The 24,309-nt window shown below is 40.6% G+C and overlaps 1 protein-coding gene across 1 annotated transcript in view; it reads right to left on the bottom strand.

The window, feature by feature from the left end:
• Window positions 1-4,383: 4,383 nt before the first annotated feature.
• Window positions 4,384-24,309, bottom strand: part of LOC136678515 (myosin-7-like) — a 50,736-nt gene continuing 30,810 nt past the window's right edge. Inside the window, 17 exon segments of the mRNA XM_066656563.1 lie at window positions 4,384-4,833; window positions 4,928-5,018; window positions 5,117-5,262; window positions 5,335-5,511; window positions 5,590-5,823; window positions 5,908-6,163; window positions 6,275-6,411; window positions 6,501-6,624; window positions 6,722-6,927; window positions 12,338-12,417; window positions 13,628-13,937; window positions 14,088-14,258; window positions 23,059-23,208; window positions 23,289-23,409; window positions 23,516-23,652; window positions 23,847-23,950; window positions 24,033-24,131. Coding sequence (XP_066512660.1) covers window positions 4,384-4,833; window positions 4,928-5,018; window positions 5,117-5,262; window positions 5,335-5,511; window positions 5,590-5,823; window positions 5,908-6,163; window positions 6,275-6,411; window positions 6,501-6,624; window positions 6,722-6,927; window positions 12,338-12,417; window positions 13,628-13,937; window positions 14,088-14,258; window positions 23,059-23,208; window positions 23,289-23,409; window positions 23,516-23,652; window positions 23,847-23,950; window positions 24,033-24,131 — 2,993 coding nt within the window.

The following is a 24,309-nucleotide window of genomic DNA, read 5'->3' as shown; positions in this document are numbered from 1 at the left end:
CGCGAAGTCCTCCGTACCTCTGAGAACGTCGTCCATTAACCTCTGGAAGGTTGCAGCTGCACCGTGTAATCCGAATGGCATTGTACGGAAATGGTATAGTCCTGATGGTGTTCTAAATGCAGTCAGTTCTTTAGCGGACTGGCTGAGTGGAACTTGCCAGTATCCCTTGCATAAATCCACCGTGGACAGAACTTTAGCCTTCCCTAGCCTCTTTATTAGGTCATCTGCTCCATCGGACCTCTCACCTGTCTTCCGTAAAGGAGTTCAAACGGGGAAAAGCCGGTGGAAGCTTGAGGTACTTCACGATACGCGAACAGCACATAGGGTAACCACATGTCCCAATCTGTACCGTTGTTGTTCGTCACCTTCTGTAAAGCTTGTTTCAGAGTCTTATTGAAACGTTCCGTTAGCCCATCAGTTTGAGGGTGATATGGTGTGGTGTGAATACGTTTAATGCCTAATAGACCGTACACTTGCTTTATCTGTTTTGAAGTGAAGTTTGTGCCCCTGTCTGTCAATATCTCTTTCGGGATCCCTACTCTTGAAATAAGTTGTATCAGAGCATTGACAATTTGACGAGTTTTAATGTTTTTGAGGGCAAAAGCCTCTGGATATTTTGTCGCATAGTCGCATATTACTAAAATGTAACGGTTTCCGTTTTTTGTTCTAGGTAACGGCCCTACTACGTCCATTGCTATGCGAGAGAATGGTATGTCTATTATAGGCATGCTCACCATAGGCACCTTGTCTGACTTTTTTAGAGTTGCAGTGAGTTGACATTCCGGGCAATTATTGCAGTATTTAATCACATCTGCATACTGACCTGGCCAGTAAAATCTGTATGCTATGCGGCTGAATGTTTTAGCTTGCCCGAAGTGGCCTGCCCAGGGATCTGAATGTCCCATTTTAAGCACTTTCTCCCTAAGGCTTACCGGGAGTACTAGTTGCTCACCTTTATCAGTGATTCTATATAGTTTGTTATCTTTAATCGCTAAGTGGCAACCTTTATCAGAGATGTCACTATAGTGTTTGCTTTTTTCAAATAGTGGTTTAAAAGTTTCATCTAAATTTTGGAGTTGTTCAAAGTTAAAGGGTAAACTAATGTTATCTGTATCTGGCAGTTCTATTTTCTCCAGACATTTGGTTCCCATAACTTTAGCTTTTCTTACATCTCTCCTTGTCTTTTTTTTTAGTTTCTGCAGCATAAGGCAATTCCTTAAAATGTTCTGTGGTTTCTTTGGCTAAATTTTTTCTGCTTTGCCTGGTCACTACCATAGCCTCTGCCATTTTTATATTTTTATAGCTCAATAAATCAATCAAAATAGGAATGTCTCTGCCTAATATGATGGGATATGGAGCGTTTTGTACCACGCCTACGCGTACCAGGTAGGATTGCCCTTTAATGGATATATTAATAACCATGGTGCCATTTAGAATCATTTTCTAAACTGTGCTATATAGAACCATCTGTAGCACATTCTCCATCAATCTGAAGAACGCTTTCACAATGACACCCAGGCTCTTTTACCTGTGGGGAGGGGGAATTGTCAATGTCAAAACTGTTTTTTTTTGGGATGATCAATGTTTGGGATAATGTTGATTTGTGCCAATAAGAAGAACCTCAGTTTTGTCACTGTATAGTTTAAGAAGATTTGAAGAAAACCAAGATTTTATTTCTACCAAACAGTCAGTAAAGAAAAATAGGCAAGGTAGAGCTGGTAGCTGGTAGAGTCATCTGTGTACTAATGGAAATTAATATTTCATTTATTAGAAATATGGTCAAGGGTAAGGAGATTAATAATGAAGAGGAGAGGCCCCAGGACAGGCCCCTAGGGCACACCTGAAGTGACAGAAGAAGGCTGAGAAGTGAAAGCTAAGCTGAATGAACTGAGTGCAGGAGGAGAGGTATAATTTGAACCAATTTAGTGGTGTCTGAATAATACCAATGGAGAATAGTCTATTAAGTGTGGTGTGACAAATCATGTCAAATGCTGCACTCAGGTCAAGGAGGATGAGGATAGAGGGTAAGCCAGAATCAGATGCCATAAGGAGATCATTGGTCATTTTTATGGGAACAGTTTCTGTGCTATGGAGGGGCCAGAAACCAGATTGGAATTGTTCATACAGGTTGTTATAAGATAGTTAAGTGTTGAGTTGAGTTGTTACTATTGTCTCAAGAATTTTGGAAATGAAAGGTAGATTAGAAATTGGACCTGTTTTTTTTTTTTCAAGATTGGAATTATTACAGTGGTTTTAAATGATGCAGGAACAGTTCCAGTGGAAAGAGAGGAGTGAATAAGGGCAGAAATGAGAGGGACCAAAGAAGGGAGACCAGAAGTTTGGGAAGTGGGTCCAGCTGACAGGTGGATAGATTGAACTTATGGATGATAGCTGCAATTTCCGTGGTGATAGAGAGCTGGAAGAAATAAAAAGAATGGGCAGGAGGAGAAAGTTCAAAGATAATAGCAGATGTATGATGTGGCCAGAGATACTAGTGAATCCTCTGAATATTTTCTTCAAAAAATGACATGAGAGAGTTACAAAAATCTGTTGGATACAAGTAGAGAGCCTGGGGCTTAAGTGATAGTTTTATATAATGAAAACAGTGATTTGGTGTTACCTTCATTAGAACAGATTATACCAGTGTAGTAATTAGATTTGGTTTGAGCAATACAGTCTTTGTAGTGTAACATACGATTTTTGTAAACATCGTTGGGAAAAACTAATCCAGTTTTCCAGTGAGGCCACTCAAGTTGCCCTCCTTTGTCTTTCGTGAGCCGAAGTTCAGACCAGGGGTCAGAACGGGAAAAGACCTGGTTTTTAGCAGAGCAAGGGAGTTCAGTATACAAAGAAAGTCCAGTATTATAATGTGAAACATGCTCTTCAGGGGTGGCTAAATTATGAATTTCCACGAGGGAGTAAATACTGGAGGAGAGAGAATGCAAATTTATATCCTTAAAATTATGGAAAGAAATTAAGCATGGTGCTTGGTAATAGAGAAAGGGAGTCTGACATTAAATGAGAGGAAGTTATAGGGAGTTCATCTGCTGTATGGTCAAAAGGGGAGACACCAGAGCAGCAGATTATATCAAAGATGTGACCCTTAGAATGAGTGGGAACATCAGTGTATTGCTGAATTCCAAAGCCCTCAAGACAAGATGTAAAGTCTTTGATAAGATGGTTATTGATATGATCTACATGAATGTTAAAATCTCCCAGCACTATATTGTTTGGTGAGAGGGTGTACAGGTGAGTAAGCAGAGCGGCAAAATCATTTAGAAAGTTAATATTAGGTATTGGGGGATAATAAACAGTTGTAATGATGGGGGAAATAGATCCAGGCAGTTGACACACGATCTATTCAAAGGAGGAGAAGGCAGGAACAGACACTGGTGAAACTTTCCACTTATCGAAGTAAATTATTGCGAGACCTCCTTGCCATCTGGTGCCATGGCAGCTGTAAACAAACCCCGGAGGTCAGTGAGGAGATCCTGGATGTGATGTCCCTTGCTCGTAAATGAGTTAATGTTGAGCAGATCGAAATTGACAGTGGGGTTGCCACATTTGGCAGGAGTGTTAGCTAGGCAGGCTAGCACACTGTGGTCAGCAACCCGACCAATGTTGCATGGGGGACGACAAGAGACCAGATGGATTTTATTGATTTCGGCATGTCTTCTTGAACATTCCAGTAAGACCCATGGTGGATATATCTCCGGTGGGGCTGGAAGGTTATATCCGAGTGGAGGAGTAATGAAGCCGGCGGAAATGTGGACAGGTGGAAATGCATCCGAAGGAGCTAAACAGCAGAGTATTGGAGCAAACCTTTCATGGGTTGGTGAATAAATGGCAAAAGAAACCAGAGAAGCACAGACCAGCAGTGTAAACCTATCCAAACCAAAAAACTTACCAAAAACATGCTGAACCTTAGACACAATGCAACATGCCAGTCAGTCCATATGGATGTGATTGATACAAATTTTGAGGTACCATATAAAAGTTGTTAAATAATGATCTAAAGTGGTACACATGTTGCATTATGTTACCCTAAGAAATCATATATGAAAGCGATTCTTGCAAACATGGCCTTTAGTTCCAATAAAATAATTAGATGCCTTCATCCTCTGACATATATTCTGCGGCTGAGACCTTAGAGGAAGAAGCAGTTACACATGCTTTATATCTGTTTTCCTGCAAATCATACTTGTCGTTGTTCCTCAATCACTGTTACAAACAAGAGCTGCAATATAATGTGCAAAATTAATTTGAATATTGCTACTCCCAATGACATTTAAATATCACACCAGCCATTCATACTTCTTTTACTGTTGTAGAATTGTGATGTTTTTTTCCCTGCAGACTAGCAGAAATATAAAAACATGCTGCTTACTCAAGACAACACTCTAACAAAGTGTAGCAGTCAGTACATAGTAACTTAATGCATACCTTGGATTTGACAATTTGTTCCATACTGGAGACTACATCATCAAGTTCCAGTTTAAGCTCACTTTTCTCTTTCTCCAGTTTCTGTTTGATACTCTGCAGGTGGTCTATCTGCTCTCCAAGTTCAGCCACACTATCAGCATGTTTCTTTCTCAAAGTAGAAGCTGTGGCTTCATGTTGCAGAGTGGCCTCTTCAAGATCTCTGCGTAATTTCTGAAACTCAGCCTCCCGTTTCTTGTTCATCTCAATCTGGATAGCTGTAGCTCCTCCAGCCTCTTCCAGTCTCTCACTTATCTCCTCCAGCTCCCTAGCTAAGTCTGCCCTCTGTTTCTCTACCTTGCCCCTGGAAGCTCTTTCTGCCTCAAGTTCTTCTTCGAGCTCTTCAATTCGTGCCTAATACAAAGTAGGATGTTTTGAATTTGAAATTTCACATGTTAATTGACAAATATAGCCATTATATTTTACCATGATATATAATTTAATGCACCTGCAGCTCTTTTATTTTTTTCTGTAGTTGGACAATCATTGCTTGTTCGTCCTCATATTTAGAGTTAAGCTGGGTGATTTCAAAATCTTTCCTTAAAAAAACCCCACAAAAAACAGCTCGTCTCATAAAATACTGTTAAAATGTACTATTATTTAAGTGAGATTAAACATCTTTTCATTTTCATCTTACTTCTTAAGTCGCTCCTCCAACTGTTGTTTGTCATTTTCCAAGTCTATTATGCTTTCTTGAGTAAGCTTTAAGTCACCCTCAAGCTTTCTTTTTGCCCTTTCAAGATCTATACGAACCTTCTTTTCTTGCTCAAGGGATCTCTCCAACTATTGAAAAAAAATGTATTAAACTTTCTGATTTGTGAAGCAATCAATATAATGTTTTGTCATTGTACTTACATCATCTACTTGCTGCTCTAGTTTAACTTTGATTTTGGTGAGGGTACTGACTTTGTCCTCCTCACTCTGTAGGTCATCCAATGTTTGCTGATGAGCCTCTTGCAGGGCTTTTTTCTCCTTTGTTAGCTTAGTAATTATTTCATCCATTTCAGCCATTTCATCTGTCAGATTTTTTACCTATAATATAGTACATTTTTCTAAAAAATCTGCATTTCTTTATTAATATAATTTAAAAAGTTTATGATGTACAAAGACCTTATTTTCTGTGGCATGCTTCTCCTTCTCTACTTTAGCCAATGTCAGCTCAAGATCATCAATGTCTTTCTTGAACTCAGAACACTCATCTTCCAACGTCCTCTTTTTAGCAGTTAGCTCTGCATTAATCTCCTCCAGTCTCTCAGTGAGCTCTTTTATTTTGGCTTCCATTTGGATGTTGTTTTTTATTAGCCTTTCACACCTTTCCTCAGCATCACAGAGATTGTCTTGCTCCTGTTTAAATATCAAGAGAATATCAAGAAAATTTAAGCATTAATATTTTAAAGTAGTGTATTTTCCTTAAGTTAAAAAACTCACTGCCTGAACTTGAAGCTGGAGATCATTCTTTTCTTGGAGTAGAGAGACCATTTTCTCTTCAAGCTCCTTCTTACGGGATTCAGACTTGGCAAAAGCTTCTTTAAGCTTTAAAAACTCTTCTTTCATATTGGCCATTTCCTTTTCTGCCTCAGCAGACCTCAGTAAAGGTTTAATCTTGAAAAATAGCTTCATCCATGGCCAATTCTTGACACTCATGAATGCACGCACATTCCACTGGATAACAAGTAAGGCATCCCTTTGAGGATTAAAAAAACAATGCATAAGGGAAAGCACTTAGCATCATTATACTTCACAACAAACCTAATTTTAAAAATACATGAAAAAAATTGCTGAAAAAACGTGTTACCTGCGTTCCACCATCTTCATGTATTCAAGTCTTGAGAGAAGTCCACGTGCTCTAGCTTGGATTCCAGTGATAATTTTTGATAATCGCTCATCTTGCATTTCCTCCAACTGACCCAAAAGACCTGCTTTGAAGAACACCTGATAGAGGTGGAAAAAAGAAGGGAATACTTTGTTTTCAAAATGATTTTTCTTCTATGATTATTTTTCTTCAAATGACAATTTCTTACCTTAGTATGCCCAAACCTATATTGCTGAATATCTATATCAATTGAAGCTAACAACTTCTCAGCGCCCTTCCTGCTATCTATAAACTGACCTTCTGGGATGGCAGATGGATTCAGTATACGATATCTGTAAAGAATTGAAAACATAAATTGATCTTTTAATTCTATTTCAAAGACTTATGTTAGTGACTAGTAGCCTATGTCTTTTGGATAAATTCATATACCTTTGTTTGAAATCTCCATATAAGATTCTGTTGGGGAAACCCTTCCTGCATATTCTGATGCCCTCCAGCACACCATTGCACCGTAATTGATGCATAACCAGGGGTTTGTCCATGACACCAGGAGTCTTGGTTTCATTTGGAATGATACAGCGCACAAAATGTGGATGGGTTGAAAGCAGGTTTGTCATTAGCTTATTGAGATTTTCCTGTCAGTTAACAACATTATTATAATCAACAAGGGCTGTGCAATCATTAGAATGAATTCAATGAGTATTCATTTTGAACTTTTGTACTCTTGAATATTATGGAAGCCAGTCAATCTCAAAATAAAAATGAAAATGTAATATGTAAAATGGCAATTCATTAGAATAAAAAAATAAATTTATAACAAAAATGTATACCTTTGTAATAATAGTGAATAAACACAGTGAACATTGCACAGGACAGTAAATTTCAAATTAGTCTTTAGAAATGTTCCACAAAATAATTCCATTTGACATTAGATTAAATAATATTGACATTTGATTAACACATACAGTCAGACATTTTATGAGTAAAAAAATTTAAATTAAAATATATTTTTAGACTAAAATATTTTATGTCTTTTTTTAATAATGGTGCCAAAATTATAATTAATATGTTATTCATATCATTTCAATTGGTGTTTAGTAAAACTGTGGTATAATAATCTGCATTATACGCCTACCATCAAGCTAGAAAAATCTAATTTTAAATGTTAAAATGGAAAAAAACACCTCCTATTTTTGTATTTCCACATGCATGCATGTACAGCATGCCATTTGTGGCAACATATGGATATGGTGGTGAAACAGCTCCACACAGAACCTTTCTGAGGTATGTATAAGCATTGCACCAGTTTAAACAATCCCCTGACTTTTCAAATTAAATAATTTTTATTAAATTGAAGTGACATGAATTTGCAGGGTATATATAGGGCTGAGAGGAGGAGTTCAGGCGTGGTCCTACTCCCAAAATTATGTTATTACATAACTTCACTTTGCTAGTACGGACCACACCTGTAGAGGCTGAAATGGGGAGGTGAACTCAGAAGTCTTTTGGGGAAGAGTTCAGGGCGGCTTATGAATGCCGGACCCCCAAAAATTTACAGTAATGCTGGTCATTAAGTGCTACAGTATTCTGGTCAAGGGTTTGATTGGTGTCCTTATTGTGTGTAGGTGAATGAAAGGGGTTAGTGAGTCTTTGAATTAACTACCTTTAATAAACTGGTGCATGACTGAGTGTCATGTGAGACTGTAGAGAAATAGCATGAGTAAGTTGAATGTCCTTTATTGATAATGATAACGGAAATTCTAGTGTGACTGGTAATTTGAGTATTCAGATGCTGCAGCGGTAAAGGCGTGATGATTGCGAAATGTGATAGAGTCAGAGTTGGTCTTAAGATGGACAAGATCATCGCGTCGGCAGAAATCAAATAGATCAACAATAATAGAATTTTAAAGTATAACCAGCTAGATGTCATTAAGCTACGGTGTAACAATTAAAGTGACATTTATCTGGGGCCACCATGATAGTGCATCATGCTGGATGCACTGGACAAAGTGTTGCTACTTCAGTGTAATTGATGGTGATTGGGTAATAGTGAGGGGTCTGAGGCTGGCAAAAATAGGTGGAAAGTGGATTAGTGGCAGCGTTTAAGTACTACAGAGGGGCAGCATTAATAAAGCGAGATGTGCTTCGTTGGCAGGTGTGCCCTGGTGGTGCCTTTCCAATGGCATAGAGGGAATTGAGAATGGAATGGAGATCTAGAGGGATGAAAGATGAGGCCAGTTAAGAACCCCAAATAGGTCAGCACCGCAGGAAAGGCGAGATAGAGAGAAGGCAGTGTGTCACAAGGGAGAAAACTCTGAAAAGAGAAAAATCTAAAAGGTGCTGAGGAGCTCAACCAAGGAGGCAAGGTAGAAAGTTGACTCAAAGATAACGAAGATGCCTAGAGGGTGATGACAAACAGGTGCCAGAGGTGGTGTCAAGTGCCTGAGTGCTGGTCCAAGGTAACCTGGGGAGAGAGCATACGCTGGAACTTAGGGGCTAGATAGCAGCGTGGTTGTGGAGATAGGAGGACAGGTTGAAGGTCCACAGCGCCTGGAGGAATCCGTGTGAACAGTACCATAGGAGGCAGGGTGAGGTGCTGTCACTAGCCGAGAGATGAAAGATTAAGGTCCTCGCTGGCACGAGCTGGAAAGTTAGAAGCTGAGAGCGACAAGCATGTGAGAGGGTGAATTTCAGGTTGAAAGCCCGCAGCTGCTGGAAGAATTAGTACGAACAGTACCATAAGAGGCAGTGTGAGGTGCAGTCGCTAGGAGAAGCTTAGCTGCAAGCAGAAGCAGAAGGTAAGGTACAGTAGGAGAGAGTGCAAGCCGTACAGTGGACACAGGGCGCCATTTGTTTGTGAGGGGAAGGCATAGGGATGAGCGTACACAGCAGTTTCTGAGGAGAGTGCAAGCTGAGAAGTTGGAGGTGGGCGATGCGGCCGCAAAACTATGGGGTTGGGACAAAGGTCTGTGGCATGAGAGAGGAGGGCTGTAAAGGAAGAGGCAGGATGCAGCAAAACCACACGGGGAAGGGGATTAGGATGAAGGTCCACATCAGGAGAGAGGGTGTGCTGTAAAGGAAGAGGCGGGGTGCGGGACAGCCGCAAAGGAGAGGATTAGGACATGGCCCGTAACGGCACCCGAGAAGTCTATGAGACTTGGAGTAGTGCAGCAGCAAAGTCAGAGACTCGGAGTAGTGCAGCAGCAAAAAGTGGGGGACAAATGTCCAACGAAGCACCTGAAGACAGAGCAGGAGCTAGAAGCTGTAGAGTGTGAGCAGCAAGGCAGCACAGAGGAGGGTCCTGTACGAAAGTCCACAGCAGCATCTGAAAAGAGAGTATAAACTGGAAGCCGGAAGGTGGGAGAAGCACAGCAGCAGAGGAGTCAGGATGATGATTGTAATGTTAGAGGCAGGGTATGGCACGGCCGCAAATTGAAGAGGTTGGGATGAGCGTCCATGAAGAATGCAAGCTGTTGATGTAGAGGCTGGGAGAATGAGATGATAGGATGAGAGCGAATCTAGGGTGAGGAAGCTGTGCAGCAAGGAGACTGCATAGAATGCTCAGAGCGCCAGGCAGGAGGCAGGCCCGCAACAGCAACCTGTAGAGGGGGTGCGAGCTGGAAAGTATGATGCATAGAGCAGCAGCAGGGGTAGAGGGTGGGATGAAGAAACAGGGGGTGGGTGGGTGTAAAGAAAATGAATCAGCAATGAGCAAGCCATGCAGTGAGAAGACTGCATCGAGTGCCCAGAGTGCTGGAGGGGTGTGGGCTGGAAGGTCTGAGGCATGCAGCTGTGGCTGAAACGGGGGAAGAGGTGGGATGATGCGTAGAGTAGACCGCGTCAAGTGCTCAGAGTGCTGGACAGGAGACAGGCCCGCCGCAGCATCTATAGAGGGGTGCGGGCTAGAAGGTCTGAAGCATGCAGCTGCAACGGGGGAAGAGGTGGGATGGGATGAAAAGGGGAGGGGTGGGATGATGTGTAGAGACAGATGTAGAGGAAGAGAAAGGGAGGGGTGGGATGATGCGTAGAGACAGATGTAGTGGGAGAGAAAGGGAGGGGTGGAATGATGCGTAGAGACAGATGTAGAGGGAGAGAAAGGGAGGGGTGGGATGATGCGTAGAGACAGATGTAGAGGGAGAGAAAGGGAGGGGTGGGATGATGCGTAGAGACAGATGTAGAGGGAGAGAAAGGGAGGGGTGGGATGATGCATAGAGACAGATGTAGAAGGAGAGAAAGGAAGGGGTGGGATGATGCTTAGAGACAGATGTAGAGGGAGAGAAAGAGAGGGGTTACATCACTTTCTCTTAGTGATGGAAATTTCGGCTCTTTTTGGGGAGCCGGCTCTTTCGGCTCCTAAATGGCTCTTTGTTTTACCACTTATTTCCACTGGTACAGAACAATATTACCTACATTTTACAAAACTATATGGACAAAATATTATTGTTCAATGTTAAAAATAATTAGTGTTGCAATGGCCAATTGTTATGGCTGTTTTGTAATAACTCACTGATTGCACTCACATTCAATCGTATAGATAATTCAAGTATTTCTTGGAAGGCAGATTGGCATTCAGGAAAACCAAGTGTCTCAGCTCGGAGGGTTGGAGGTTTGGAGCTTGCTTGTTGTTCTCTGATTGGTTGAATGACAAGCCTTAGAAAAAAATGGCTCGGTCTTAAACGGGAACCGGCTTTCATTGTTCACTTACAAGAGCCGGCTCTTTGAACCGGTTCGTTCGCGATCGACACATCACTAGTTTCTCTCTTTAGCTGAGTGAACGAAGGGAACGCCACTGTTTCGGAGCACGTTACTGGAACGCCGAGGCTGTTCTACCGGAGAGGAGGAAATGGGAGTCTCAAGGCGCTGTAGAACTCGTAGCTGTGGAGCAGCAGCCGTGACGACGGTAGACTCGCGTTCCCCAAAACACGAGGCAGTCCCGTAGCACCGTAGCCGGAGATGAAGATAAGGGGAGGCTCGAAACCTTGCGCCAGCTTCGGAGGCAGATGCGGGCGGTCACACGGGAGGCCGAATGCAGCGGGAGGAGAAGCAGGAGAACAGAGCACCGATCCAGAGCGGGTAAGACAGCAGAGCATAGAATAGTTGAAGCGGTTGCAGGCGCGACAACGGCTGTACGTAACTTCGGATACCGGGCAGTCCCATAGCTGTTTAGCCGGAGCAAATTTAAAACAGGAGGCTCAGCGGGCTTGATAAAGGCCGAACACGGCTCCGAATATGGGGATCAGCAGGAATGACCCAGCGCGGAGGAGCGAGCTGACCTCGTAAAGCAGTCGAGATCCATCTCCTGAACTAAATGAGGCGGGTTTGTCCGACGCGGAAATGACGTGAATTTGCAGGGTGTGTATATATATATATATATATATATGGCTGAGAGGAGGAGTTCGGGCGTGGTCCTACTCCCAAAATTATGTTATTACATAACTTCACTTAATGTCACTTTTAGCCATTTCTCAAAACTAGTTTCACATATCAGATATATTACCCCTGCTGAGTTAAACATACAGATAATAAATAATTTAATTATTATAATTAATCTATTTTAAGAAATACATTTAATTTAAATAAAGATTAATTAAGCCTTTGAATAAGTCAGGGAAATGTAACAGTTCAAACTGCAAATGAAAACATTCATTCATTCATTATCTGTAACCGCTTATCCAGTTCAGGGTCGCGGTGGGTCCAGAGCCTACCTGGAATCATTGGGCACAAGGCAGGAATACACCCTGGAGGGCAAGGCAACACATTCACTCACACCTACGGACACTTTTCAGTCACCAATCCACCTACTGACGTGTGTTTTTGGACTGTAGGAGGAAACCGGAGCACCCAGAGGAAACCCACGCGGACACAGAGAGAACACACCAAGTCCTCACAGGCAGTCACCCGGAGCGGGAATCTAACCCACAACGTCCAGGCCCCTGGAGCTGTGTGACTGCGACACTACCTGCTGCGTCACCGTGCCGCCAAATGCAAACAGAATTATTGAATTGATATTTCAGCTTTGAGACTTGGATTCTTACTAACACATACCCTGTGAAGTGCAGATACAGTCTGGAAAGATGATCCTTTCTTTTTCTTTTCTTTTTTCCCACTAGCAGCATCAGTCATAGCTGAAATATAACATTGTTTGTAAGATAAGTATATTTTATTTTCTGCACTTTGAAACATGAGTTTTACTCCTAACATGGAACAGGGTGAAAAAGATAAATGTGTTCTGTTTTGTAGGTACCCCTTGTGAATTCCAAGTATTTTACTCCCTTCTGCCAAAAGATGTCCAGCTCTACTCAAAATTGTTTATTCATTCAAACTCTGTAACAGTTTATCCTGTTCAGGGTTGCAGTGGTTCTGAAGCCTACCCTTCCTTGGCAGGAACACATCCTGGATTAGGCATCACAGGACACAACAGTCCATCACGGGACACAACAGACACACCCACATTAGAAAATATTCTCATAGTGACCCAAGTCAGGGTTTGAACCCACAACCCCAGAACACTACAACTGTGTAAAAGTGACAATACCTGTTGCACCTTCCACACACAAAACATTTTTTTTCTGGCATTCATACCAAAAACATACTGTATTTAGCACTGCCAAACAGCCTCATTTAGTTAATACACCAATCAACCATAACATTAATACCACCACCTTGCTTCCACATTCATTGTGCATCTCCACATATAATACAGATGCACTGTAGTTCTACAATAACAGAGGGTAGTCTATCCATTGCTCTGCATATTTTGTTAGCCCCCCTTTCATCCTGTGCTTCAATGGTCAGGAACCCACATAGGTAGCAAGTCATTCTCAGAACTGCAATGACCCTGAAATGGTGGTGTTAGTGTGTTATACACATCAGTGCTGCTGATGTTTTTATACCTCTTAGGGACTTCTGTTGTGAGAAAAAACCCACCAGCCAAAAATACATACTACCAAAATAATACCTGCTCTGTGGTAGTCCTGAGGTGGAGCAACAGAGGTTCTACAATAAGCACATATACAATCAGTGTAGAAGGGAGTCATAGGAATATTATGGCTTATCTGTTTATTTACACTGAGCTGCCAAGGTATATTGGCCATTTTACATACCTAAAATACCCATACACTTCAGTGATTTAGAGTTACAGAATGTAGCCCAATTAATGCCTGCACTGTTATTTTCACTTTTTAATACTAATTAAACAATCAGAAACTAATGTGAATACTGTTTTTAGTGATTTTTAATATGGTCAGTTTCAATTCTTTTGGAAAAATAATAGGCACATGAACAATTTTTAGCCTGTATTACCCAATTCAAATAGAAACATTTCATTTAACATACCTGCGTCTGCACCAGCATAGTTTGCAAACAAGTGAGCTAGTAGCTTCAGTGAAGATTTTTGATATAGTCCAACGACAGTTTCATTTAATGGATCCTTGTTTTTTACGAGCCAGTTGTCAATGTTGTAGTCTACTGTGCCAGCATAATGAACCAAAGCAAAGTGAGCCTCTGCCTTGCCCTTGACAATCCTTGGTTTCTGGAAGTTGCTGGATTTCCCAAGATGGTTATCATAAAGCTTTGCTTTGAAGGTAGCATCTGTGGCTTTTGGGAACATGCATTCCTCTTCGAGAATTGACATTATACCCATGGGCTAAAAATATGAACTGAGTATGTCAGTAATGAGCTTAAACAGAATGTCACCAAGCAAAACATTAGCAAGCAAGCAAACAAACAAATGGGTGGATGGATGAATGTGTGAATGAATGGCTGCTACAAGCCATTAAAAAGAGCTATTACAAACCTTCTCAATCAGGTCAATACAGGCTTGCAAATCCATGCCAAAGTCTATGAATTCCCACTCTATACCTTCTTTCTTGTACTCCTCTTGTTCCAGGACAAACATGTGATGGTTGAAAAACTGTTGAAGTTTTTCATTTGTAAAGTTAATGCAGAGCTGCTCAAAAGTGTTAAACTGTAAATTAGAGAATATATGACATAATTTTAAAATTTATTTAACACAAGAGCACAATCTGACAATTTTTATAGACAGTACAAATTAGTACCAGAACCACAACCACACGTAAGTGAACAAGCTTTTGCTTCTTATGGGTCAAATTAAAATAGGCATTGTCACTATAATAATTTTATATAAATTAAATCAAGTAAATATGTATATTGTTGTAAAAACAATTTTATTACTTTGTGTTAGTGGACAAATATCCTTAAATGATTAGTTAAAATTAAGCATTTATAATTGTGTGAAATCTTGTATCTTATATGTACTCAGATGAATGATTAACCAGTATTTTAACCATGCATTTAAACAGTTTAGAATCTGCACACCTTCTGACATGCTGACTCAGTGTTTACACCTTTCTAAATTCTTAGACCTCTAACATTGAACAGATCTGCACTTAGGCTTGTAGTATAAATTACAAGTGTTAGTTAGGACAGTTGAACTTTAGGGCATCTCAGTGACCTTAAGTCCATTAGTGACCCCTCTGAATCTTGGTGACAGAAAAGGAATGTGGGAAATAAAACCTACAGTGTCAGAAGGGCATGATGAGTGTTTTGGGGTCATAGGTGCATGTGAAACTTGCACGCGAGAAACCTAACATGTACTAACATGTCTAATTATGCATATTAATATATGTTAATCAGCCAGAAACGCCTTGCCAGCAGGGTATACGTCATTTGGGGTATAAAACTGTGGAGTCAGATGCAATGAGTCAGAACTTTGCGTGGAAGGGCACTATGTTGCGTTTCTTATGTATTAGTTCTCCTGGATCCAGTATTAAAATAAATACTTTGATTTGCTTTGAACTTCACTCGACTGGTCTTTGTAAAACTTCCGGAACGAGCACGCCTCCCTCAGGAGAGAGGGTGTATTTTGGATCTTTTGGAGATCTTCTAAATTTTAATTACTTTGGGAACGGTCTAAAAAGACCATTAATTCTTCAATTGGTGACCCCGGACGTGCGGAAGTTTGAGAACAAGACCGACTTCGGACTCCTTTCCACTCGCGGCCGCAATTTATTGAGGTGGGTGAGCAGACCCTGTTTTATTCAAATTCTGCATATTGGAATTTCTAAATCAGAGTGGTGCGGAGGCCTGAAGGCGGTCTGGAGTGAGGTAATGAGCAAATCAATTTATTTTAAATATGTTTTTATAATTTGTTATTGGTTTATACTTTTGGGGTTGCTTGGTTATGGAATTTGAAATAGAATAGGTGGATGCTGTACCCATCATGGTATTTAAAATGGAATAGATGGATGTTGTACCCATCATGGAATTTAGAATAGAATAGATGGATGTTGTACCCATCATGGAATTTAGAATAGAATAGATGGATGCTGTACCCATCATGGTATTTAAAATGGAATAGATGGATGTTGTGCCCATCTGAGACAGAGTGGTGGCGTCCTCAGCTCGGAACCTGACGAGGATTCGTGTTAATTGCCTGGTCTAAGGGTAGGCCGTGAGAGTTTGTCTCCTCAGAAGTATATTAATATTCGCGGATGCTGTCCCCGCGTATTTATTAATTAATAATAGCAGCGGAAGTTGTCCCCGCGAAAAATAAAAAGAGCGGATGTTGTTCCCGCCACAATTTGTTGTATATTTTAATGAAATTTGATTGTGTATTCATGTTTTATGTCTGTTTGGAATTGCCTGTTATTCTTACAGGCTGTTATGTGACTGTCGTGTATGTTTTTGCTCGCTAGAGGGCGATAGAGGAGTGTCTTGCTGTGTATGTGTATGTGTGTGTGTCAGCTGAAACAATTTTTTTTTGGGAGAAAATGGAGAAAGTGGGGGACTGATCAACCCCCTTTTCTTCTGCGGTTGCTTTTGAGTGTGTGTGTGTGTGGAGAACTCTCCATGTGCTTTTTTATGTGAGTGTGTTTAGAGAAAAGGGGGGAAAGGACATCGCTGCCTAGAGAGTGTCAGAGAGAGAGTGTGTTTAAAGAGAACGGAAAGTGTCAGAAAGAGAGATTTAGAAATTAATAGGGAAAGAAATTTGTAATGGTATAAATTATGAGCTTCGTTCAAGGACAGTTATTTAAAGTATATGAACCTCAATAAAATGAGGGGTTTGTTTATCTATGACAATGAGCCTGAACGGAAGACGTTTTAAAACAAAATATATAAAGTAAAAATAAATGCGCTTTCTTGGAGACTATACATTAAGAAAATATAGACAATGATCTCCAGAAAGACGTTTTTAGAGGTTGAGAATAGGAGAAAGGTGAGCAAGGTGTAAAGCTGAGTAATTAATAGGATACATTGGGGTAACTGTAAGGTTTAAACATGGGAATTAAAGGGAAAATTGTTAATTGAACACTTGCTCTAATTTTGAATCTGGTTTCTTTTATATTGTTAATTTAGACTTGTGGTGGATAAAATATATTTTGTATTTTGTTTACTGCTTATTGTCCTGTACTGCAAAGAATATTATTTTTCAGGTTTAGTTTGCATTTTTTAACTATGGTAGTTCGTCTAAAAAAATATTTTCTGCCTCGGTTTCAATTTTTCGTTCATCATAACATATTTTGTAACTTGCTTGCTAAATTCAGTAGTTCATAAAATTTTGTTTTTGCTTGTTATAATATATCTTGTGATTTCACTGTGGCCTGTGGACTGTTGAGTGTGTCTGGAAATTTGTTTTCGTACCTTAAATATAGTCTTTTGTTTAATTCTGTGTTGTGAGCTCACTGTCCTGTCTTCCTAGCTTTTTTGTTGAGTACAAATTCTATTTCATATATTGGCGTGTTATTTGCTTATGACTTATAAGCTTTTTCGGTCAGTGGGTCGGTTTCATACTTCATGTAAATTAGGCTTGACTTGCTTTTAAATTCAATACTGTGTTTGAAGACAAGCTTATGTTTTCTATCCACCTGTGAAATTCTACACAGGGCTGAGGTGGTCATGCTTTTCTTGGCTGAGTTTCTAAACTTGACTATAAAACTTTGGACTTTTTCTTTTATATAAACTAAGGCGGACTGTGCTGAGAGCAGCGGCGGCTGCGTGGGCGATTTGCGTGGGTGCTGGGAAACTGTTTTAATTCACTCTGAATTGCAATGAAACCTAGCGGTGATAATTGATTTGCAATTAAAGGGTGAACTAGAACGAAGACCAATTTAGGTAAGGTCCAATTTTTTAATCAGCTTCTTACAGACACTATGGCTACTACTAGAGACTTACATAATGAATTAAAAGGCATTTACGGCGTGGGGAATTGGGAATGGAAACCGTTTGTACAACAAATTGAAATAATAAATGAGAGGATTAAAACAGGGAGAAATATATTTTAAAAAGCGGGATATTGTGCACAAAAGTGTGCTCCAGAGATTTGAAATATGGGCTAAATTACACACAGGGGAGAAAACTTCTTTAATCACCGGTATTAATCAGTTGAAAAGAGAGCAGGAGGAAAGATAATGTCAGGCTGAAGCAGAGGTTAGTAAGGCTAGCCTTTTCCAAAGACCTAAGGCAAATACAAGTTTAAAAATAGCTAAAACAGACATTGCGGAGCTTCTAAATTTTAAAATGGCATTCCTCAGTCTCATTCCGCAGCTCTTACTTTGAAAACAACAGGTCAGTCACACTCGAACGCCGTTTAACTCACTGCCGAGAACACGGAAGTGGACACTGAGTATATGAAGCACAAGGGGGAGGAGCCTACAGCTCCGCCTCCGCCATACAACCTAGGCCTCGTCACAACAGTTGATAATATCCTACCAGTCTTCAGTGTAGAATCGGGTAGAGTGAGTGTTTGGATGGACATCAAGGGTGGGGCTTTACTTCTGAGCAGCCAGCTCACAGAGTCAGAAACACAAACGTACACACATATGATCCATTCCAATTGCGAAAGCTACAAGTCAATTTTGAATCAACAAAAAGATATTAACACCGACTGTTCTGACATTATAGATGACAAGGGAAAGCATATAGAACAGGATAAACCGCGCCTTGTCGATAAATAAACACTGACAACACCATTTAAGAACCCGATGCCACGTAAAATTAAACAAAACATCAGGATTAAAGCAGATTTAGAGGGACATGTCATAACGGCTGACTATGATCAGGATGACGGACATATAGCAGATGATGAGGACACTGCGAATGGACGACGTGGTGGTAGACGGATTACTGATTTGAACAAAACATTGCGTGCCATGGAAAAATTCATATTAGAAGAACAGAGACAATTGGACTTAAAACAACAGACTTTAGAATGAGACATGCACACCTCAGACAAAACGGACATTTTGAGACGAAGCACCAGACCCCGACACCCGCCTGACAGGTATAGGACTGACACTAACGTCGACATTATGTTTCCATTAGTGGCCACTAGTATAGGAACATATAAATATGTACCATTATCATTGACTGATGCACAGACTTTGGCCGACCAGCTTACGCCTTTATGTAGTGGAGCGACTGCTTGGATTAGGAAGCTGGACAGTCTGACAGGTGGCATGACTTTAGCACTTGGGGATTTTAGAAACATTATTAAAAGATCGACTACTTCCATGGAAGCAGCTGAAATAGAGAAACAGGCTCAGACATTTACTCAACCTAACTATGATCTTTTCTATATGAACAAATATAAGGAAAAATTAGATAACAAAGACAAGGAGATACTTAAGTTACAAAGAGACCTACTAACTGTTCAACTAGCAGAAGCCAGGAAATCTATAAATGATAATAAAAAGCAAACAAAGTCTGACACCATGATGCCTATGACTGCACTGCCACATATGCAATCACCACAAACATTTATGAACACAAACACATACATGCCTACCCAATCAGGGCCACCACAAAACCCACCGTATAATTATGGATCAAGTCTATATTTCCCATATCAGCCCTACTAATGGGGCAGGGGGCGTGGTAATGGCAGGTGGAGGGGCAGGGTCCGCCGTCGGACAGGGGCGTGCCTAAGATGTGGAGCTTTGGACCACTGGGTAGCACAATGTGAGGCACCACACCCACAGGTGGCACCAAAATCGGAGCCATCACATCTTCCTGCTGGCCAATACAGCATGGAGCCGTGGGGTGGACATTGACGGGGTCAAGAGGAGCACCAGGACAGCAGGGCCAGGGCAGAACCCATGCTGTCTTTAACTGTGGGGGCCTCAGAAATCGTTTTTCTGGTAGACACGGGAGCCACATGGTCAGCCATCAACACAGTATTACCTGCACATCTGATGAGCGAACACACTGTGCAAGTAAGGGGCTTCTCGGGGACATCTACATCACTGCCAAAAACAAGACATTTGCCAGTCAGTACTGGTACACAGACTGTGTCACATTCATTTTTAATTGCATCACAAGCACCCTTGAACATTTGTGGTAGAGAATTGTTGATGAAAATGGGAGTTACTATTTTATGCCAACCTGATGGGATCACACTTACGTGGTTGGACAGACATAAAACTGTGGCAGTGGTGGGGTACACTGACGGTATGTACCTGATGAGACCTCAGCAGGATGAGTCGGTAGACATTTATTGGGGTTTAGTGACTGGACAGACAGACCCGTCACCACGACTCATTGCCTTGTTCCACCAGTGGTCGCCTTGGATTACAGCCATGGTACCCTACGTCTCTCCATTCGACCCATTCCATGTCACCCTGTTCTATGATGTAGGGGGAGATTTAACTTACTATGAAGCTTTTCAAACAGAATTAGAGGGTACACAGTGGTCGGTTGACACCACAGGGATTTATGTGGGTCCTGAAGGGGTGGCATCTCCTGTTTCACTAACACCACAACAACATTATTGGTATAAACTGTCTGACACGGCGGCACCACAAATTTCACTAGCTCTCCATCAGAGAAACGAGGCCAAGCAGTTGGGCCGTATGGTAAAAAGAGCAAATGAGGCCACGGATTGGGTCTGGACCCAGCTGCCTGGTGTCATGTTTTGCAGTCCACAAAGACATATCACATCACTGATAACTCACCCATCCTAGTCACATTGCACCATCAATTGCTGCCTAGACACCATGGTTGTGAGGACACTGATCATCCACAGACGGAGGTATTATTAGCATCTCTACCTGACACATTGTGGTCCATAGGGCCAGATGATGTAGGATAAACTAATCAGACACCTGTCTCTTTTTGTATGAATATTACACAACCAATTTGGATTGCCCAATATAACCACAAAACCAGAGACTGTGTAAGACATGTTAGCATTTTTAGAACTGACTGGTTACAGCAGACAATAAATTTCTGACTTTGTCGGACGAACATAACCTTTTAGGGACATGGTGAAATCTCTAGGGATGAGAAATTTGTCTGGTAAGCTCAATTGGACGGTGGAGTCTGAACAGGCGTTTATAGATGTTAAACAAACCTTATCTGTTGCAGTTGACTTACCCAGACCTGACTATTCATTACTTTTTACATGGATGTTTCTGAAACAGACACTGTGATTAATGGTGTACTGTTTCAGAAAAAGGGGGAATGCAGAACTGCTAGCAGTAATTTCAGCATTAGAAGTGGCACATATAGGAAAACAACAAAACACTGGAAAATCTAAAACAATGGTGGCACCCACACATGTCAGCATTAGTAGTTGATTACATCACTAAATGTCAGATTTGTAACACTCAGAACGTAACAAAAGCATTTAAAGTAGCTCCAGGAAGGTTTCCATTGCCAGATTCTCATGGACATGAGATTAAAATGGATTACACAGATATGGTTGACCCCATTAGGAGATATAGATATCTCCTGGTCGTTGTAGATAGATTCTCGGGGTGGGTGGAGGCATTCCCCACTCTGAGGGAAGATGCAAAATCAGTCTGTAAGTTTCTGATTAATTGTTGGATTTCGAACCATGAGTTTCCTAGGAAATTTTTATTTTATTTTATATTTTTTCAGATAACGGGAGTCATTTCACGAGTAAAACACTGCAGTGGGTGGAGCAGTCGTTGGGGCTGTGCCATGGCTATGGTTGTGTGTATCATCCTGCCTCACAAGGTCAGGTGGAGAGGATGAATCAAAATTTGAAAACCAAATTAACAAAAATCAAACTGACCACGGGCATGAATTGGCTTGATGCCCTTCAAATTGCTTTAATTAGTGTCTGTAGTTCAGTAAATAGAACTATAGGATTTACTCATTTTGAATTAGTGAGAGGCATGCCATTTCCGGGCCCCAACAATGCGCTTGCGTCCCCACAGAAACCACCTCAAGCAGAGTACCGACACCTATATGAAGAACTAAAAGCTGTTTGTAAAGATTTCTCTATACAGGTGCAAGAAACGGAGGAGAAGGATCCAGAAGTGACAGTCTCACCCTGGGTCCTCCTGAAGGTCATCAAGCGGAAGTGGTACGAACCTCGCTGGACAGGACCCTACCAGGTGACAGAGAGAACCAGTTGGGCAGTCCGGTTGAAGGGTAAAGGCTTATAGTGTTACCACCTCACACAGTGCAGAGCCGCACAGACACCTAACATTAAACATTCACTGAAGGAAAACAACACCTCAGAAGAGGCTGATCAAGCAGCCTCAACCAACATAGGGGCAGAATAATCCCCTGAGGCAGGGGCACGACAAGGAAAGTCTATCCTTGCCCCGAGCGCAGATCCCTACCAGCGGATGAAGAATACACTTTAACACATACACATATAGGGCTCATTGTAATCTCTTAGTCCAGAGAGTGAGTGGTAGGACAGAGGTGTCCACTCCTAACAGGAGCGGTGTAATTGCCCGCTACCACCACAATCTGCCATCACGCTCTACCTAAGTCACTCGCCAAGCCGGGGGTGACCTAGGCAGACCAATTTAACATTAATTGCTTACCATTTATATAAATGTATTGACCTGTCAGTTGGACAGGTCAAAAGGGGGAATTGTTGTAAAAACAATTTTATTACTTTGTGTTAGTGGACAAATATCCTTAAATGATTAGTTAAAATTAAGCATTTATAATTGTGTGAAATCTTGTATCTTATATGTACTCAGATGAATGATTAACCAGTATTTTAACCATGCATTTAAACAGTTTAGAATCTGCACACTAACTGGCATGCCGACTCAGTATTTACACCTTTCTAAATTCTTAGACCTCTAACATTGAACAGATCTGCACTTAGGCTTGTAGTATAAATTACAAGTGTTAGTTAGGACAGTTGAACTTTAGGGCATCTCAGTGACCTTAAGTCCATTAGTGACCCCTCTGAATCTTGGTGACAGAAAAGGAGTGTGGGAAATAAAACCTACAGTGTCAGAAGGGCATGATGAGTGTTTTGGGGTCATAGGTGCATGTGAAACTTGCACGCGAGAAACCTGAGTACTAACATGTCTAATTATGCATATTAATATATGTTAATCAGCCAGAAATGCCTTGCCAGCAGGGTATACGTCATTTGGGGTATAAAACTGTGGAGTCAGATGCAATGAGTCAGAACTTTGCGTGGAAGGGCACTAGGTTGCGTTTCTTATGTATTAGTTCTCCTGGATCCAGTATTAAAATAAATACTTTGATTTGCTTTGAACTTCACTCGACTGGTCTTTGTAAAACTTCCAGAACGAGCACGCCTCCCTCAGGAGAGAGGGTGTATTTTGGATCTTTTGGAGATCTTCTAAATTTTAATTACTTTGGGAACGGTCTAAAAAGACCATTAATTCTTCAATATGTTAGGTAAAATAATATGGCTACTCTGTACAGAAGGCAGTAATATAATAATAAAAAAACTATATAATGAAATTATACCAGTGAGCTTTTTTATGTTTTCTGGTACATACATCAAAAATCTCAAAGCCAGCAATGTCCAGTACACCAATGAAATACTGCCGTGGCTGCTTCGTCTCCAGAGTTTGGTTGATTCTCGCCACCATCCAGAGGAACATTCTTTCATACACTGCTTTGGATAGGGCCCCTACAGCATAATTCACCTGACAGAGGTGAGTGAGGTTTAATTTTATACAGTGTTAAACTTATTGCTATTTTTTTTTTTGGTCTGTTTTCTTTTTACCTGTTGGACATTTTGTCCTTTTGTCACCCACTCATTTCCTACTTTGACTCGTGGATGGCACAAACCTTTTATTAGATCAGCAGAGTTTAAACACATAAGATAAGCAGCTTTATCCGCATCTGGAGAAAAAATCATATTTTAATACTTACAAAGTTATAGTAAAAGTAAAATAGTTAGATTGTCTGTCATTGCAGGTATTTTTCATGTTAAATGCTTTATACAAATCTTCAGTTCCATCAGCTTCTGCCTGTTCTTCGCGCTGTTTATGCTTGAACTTCATGTTGCCATAGGGCATAATGGCTCCTGTCAACTTATACACAGAGTTTTTTTCTTCTTGATTGAAACCCAATACATCAAATGCATTCTGTGAAATCAGAAATTGAATGTTTATTATTCTTCTTGCTATGGGATAGTGTTAGTGTTGGGGATTAGATAAATGTAATGTGTATTACATAACAGAATGTATTTATACATTTTTTATTAGGTAATATGTATCTTCAACCAAATTATTGTGGTTATCAGTCTACATATAGTATGCAAATACTGCTCCGAACTTACATCTGTTGCAAGTAACTCATCAGCATCATCAATAGAAGGAACTGTAGTTTCTCCCTGAGAGATGAATGCATAATCATAGGGGTTTGGTGTCACTAGTAACATTTCTATTGGACAGAAAGAGGGAATGTACATTTGTGTGGAAAATAGACATATTTAAATGTTTTTAAGATTATTCTACGTACTTACCAAGAATCTCTGGTTTCTTGTTTGACAAGATTTGATAAAAAATATGATAGTCTCGTTCTGCCTTTAGCTGAAAGATCACACGTGACTTTTCTAGAAGATCTTAATAGAAAAAAATATATATAAATATCCAAATAAAATGTTACAGAAACTGTACTATGCAGATATAACATTGTGCCCATACTTTACTTAATATCCTTTGGCCATTTTTCAGGAGATATTTTGTTGAGATTACAGACAAAGAATTTGTTTGTCAGTAAATCATTAGATTATATCTAAT

Source organism: Hoplias malabaricus, chromosome Y (genome assembly GCF_029633855.1).
Source record: "Hoplias malabaricus isolate fHopMal1 chromosome Y, fHopMal1.hap1, whole genome shotgun sequence".
Taxonomy (NCBI): domain Eukaryota; kingdom Metazoa; phylum Chordata; class Actinopteri; order Characiformes; family Erythrinidae; genus Hoplias; species Hoplias malabaricus.
The sequence above is the reverse complement of the archived record's forward strand: the minus strand, read 5'-3'. Positions and strand labels throughout refer to the sequence as shown.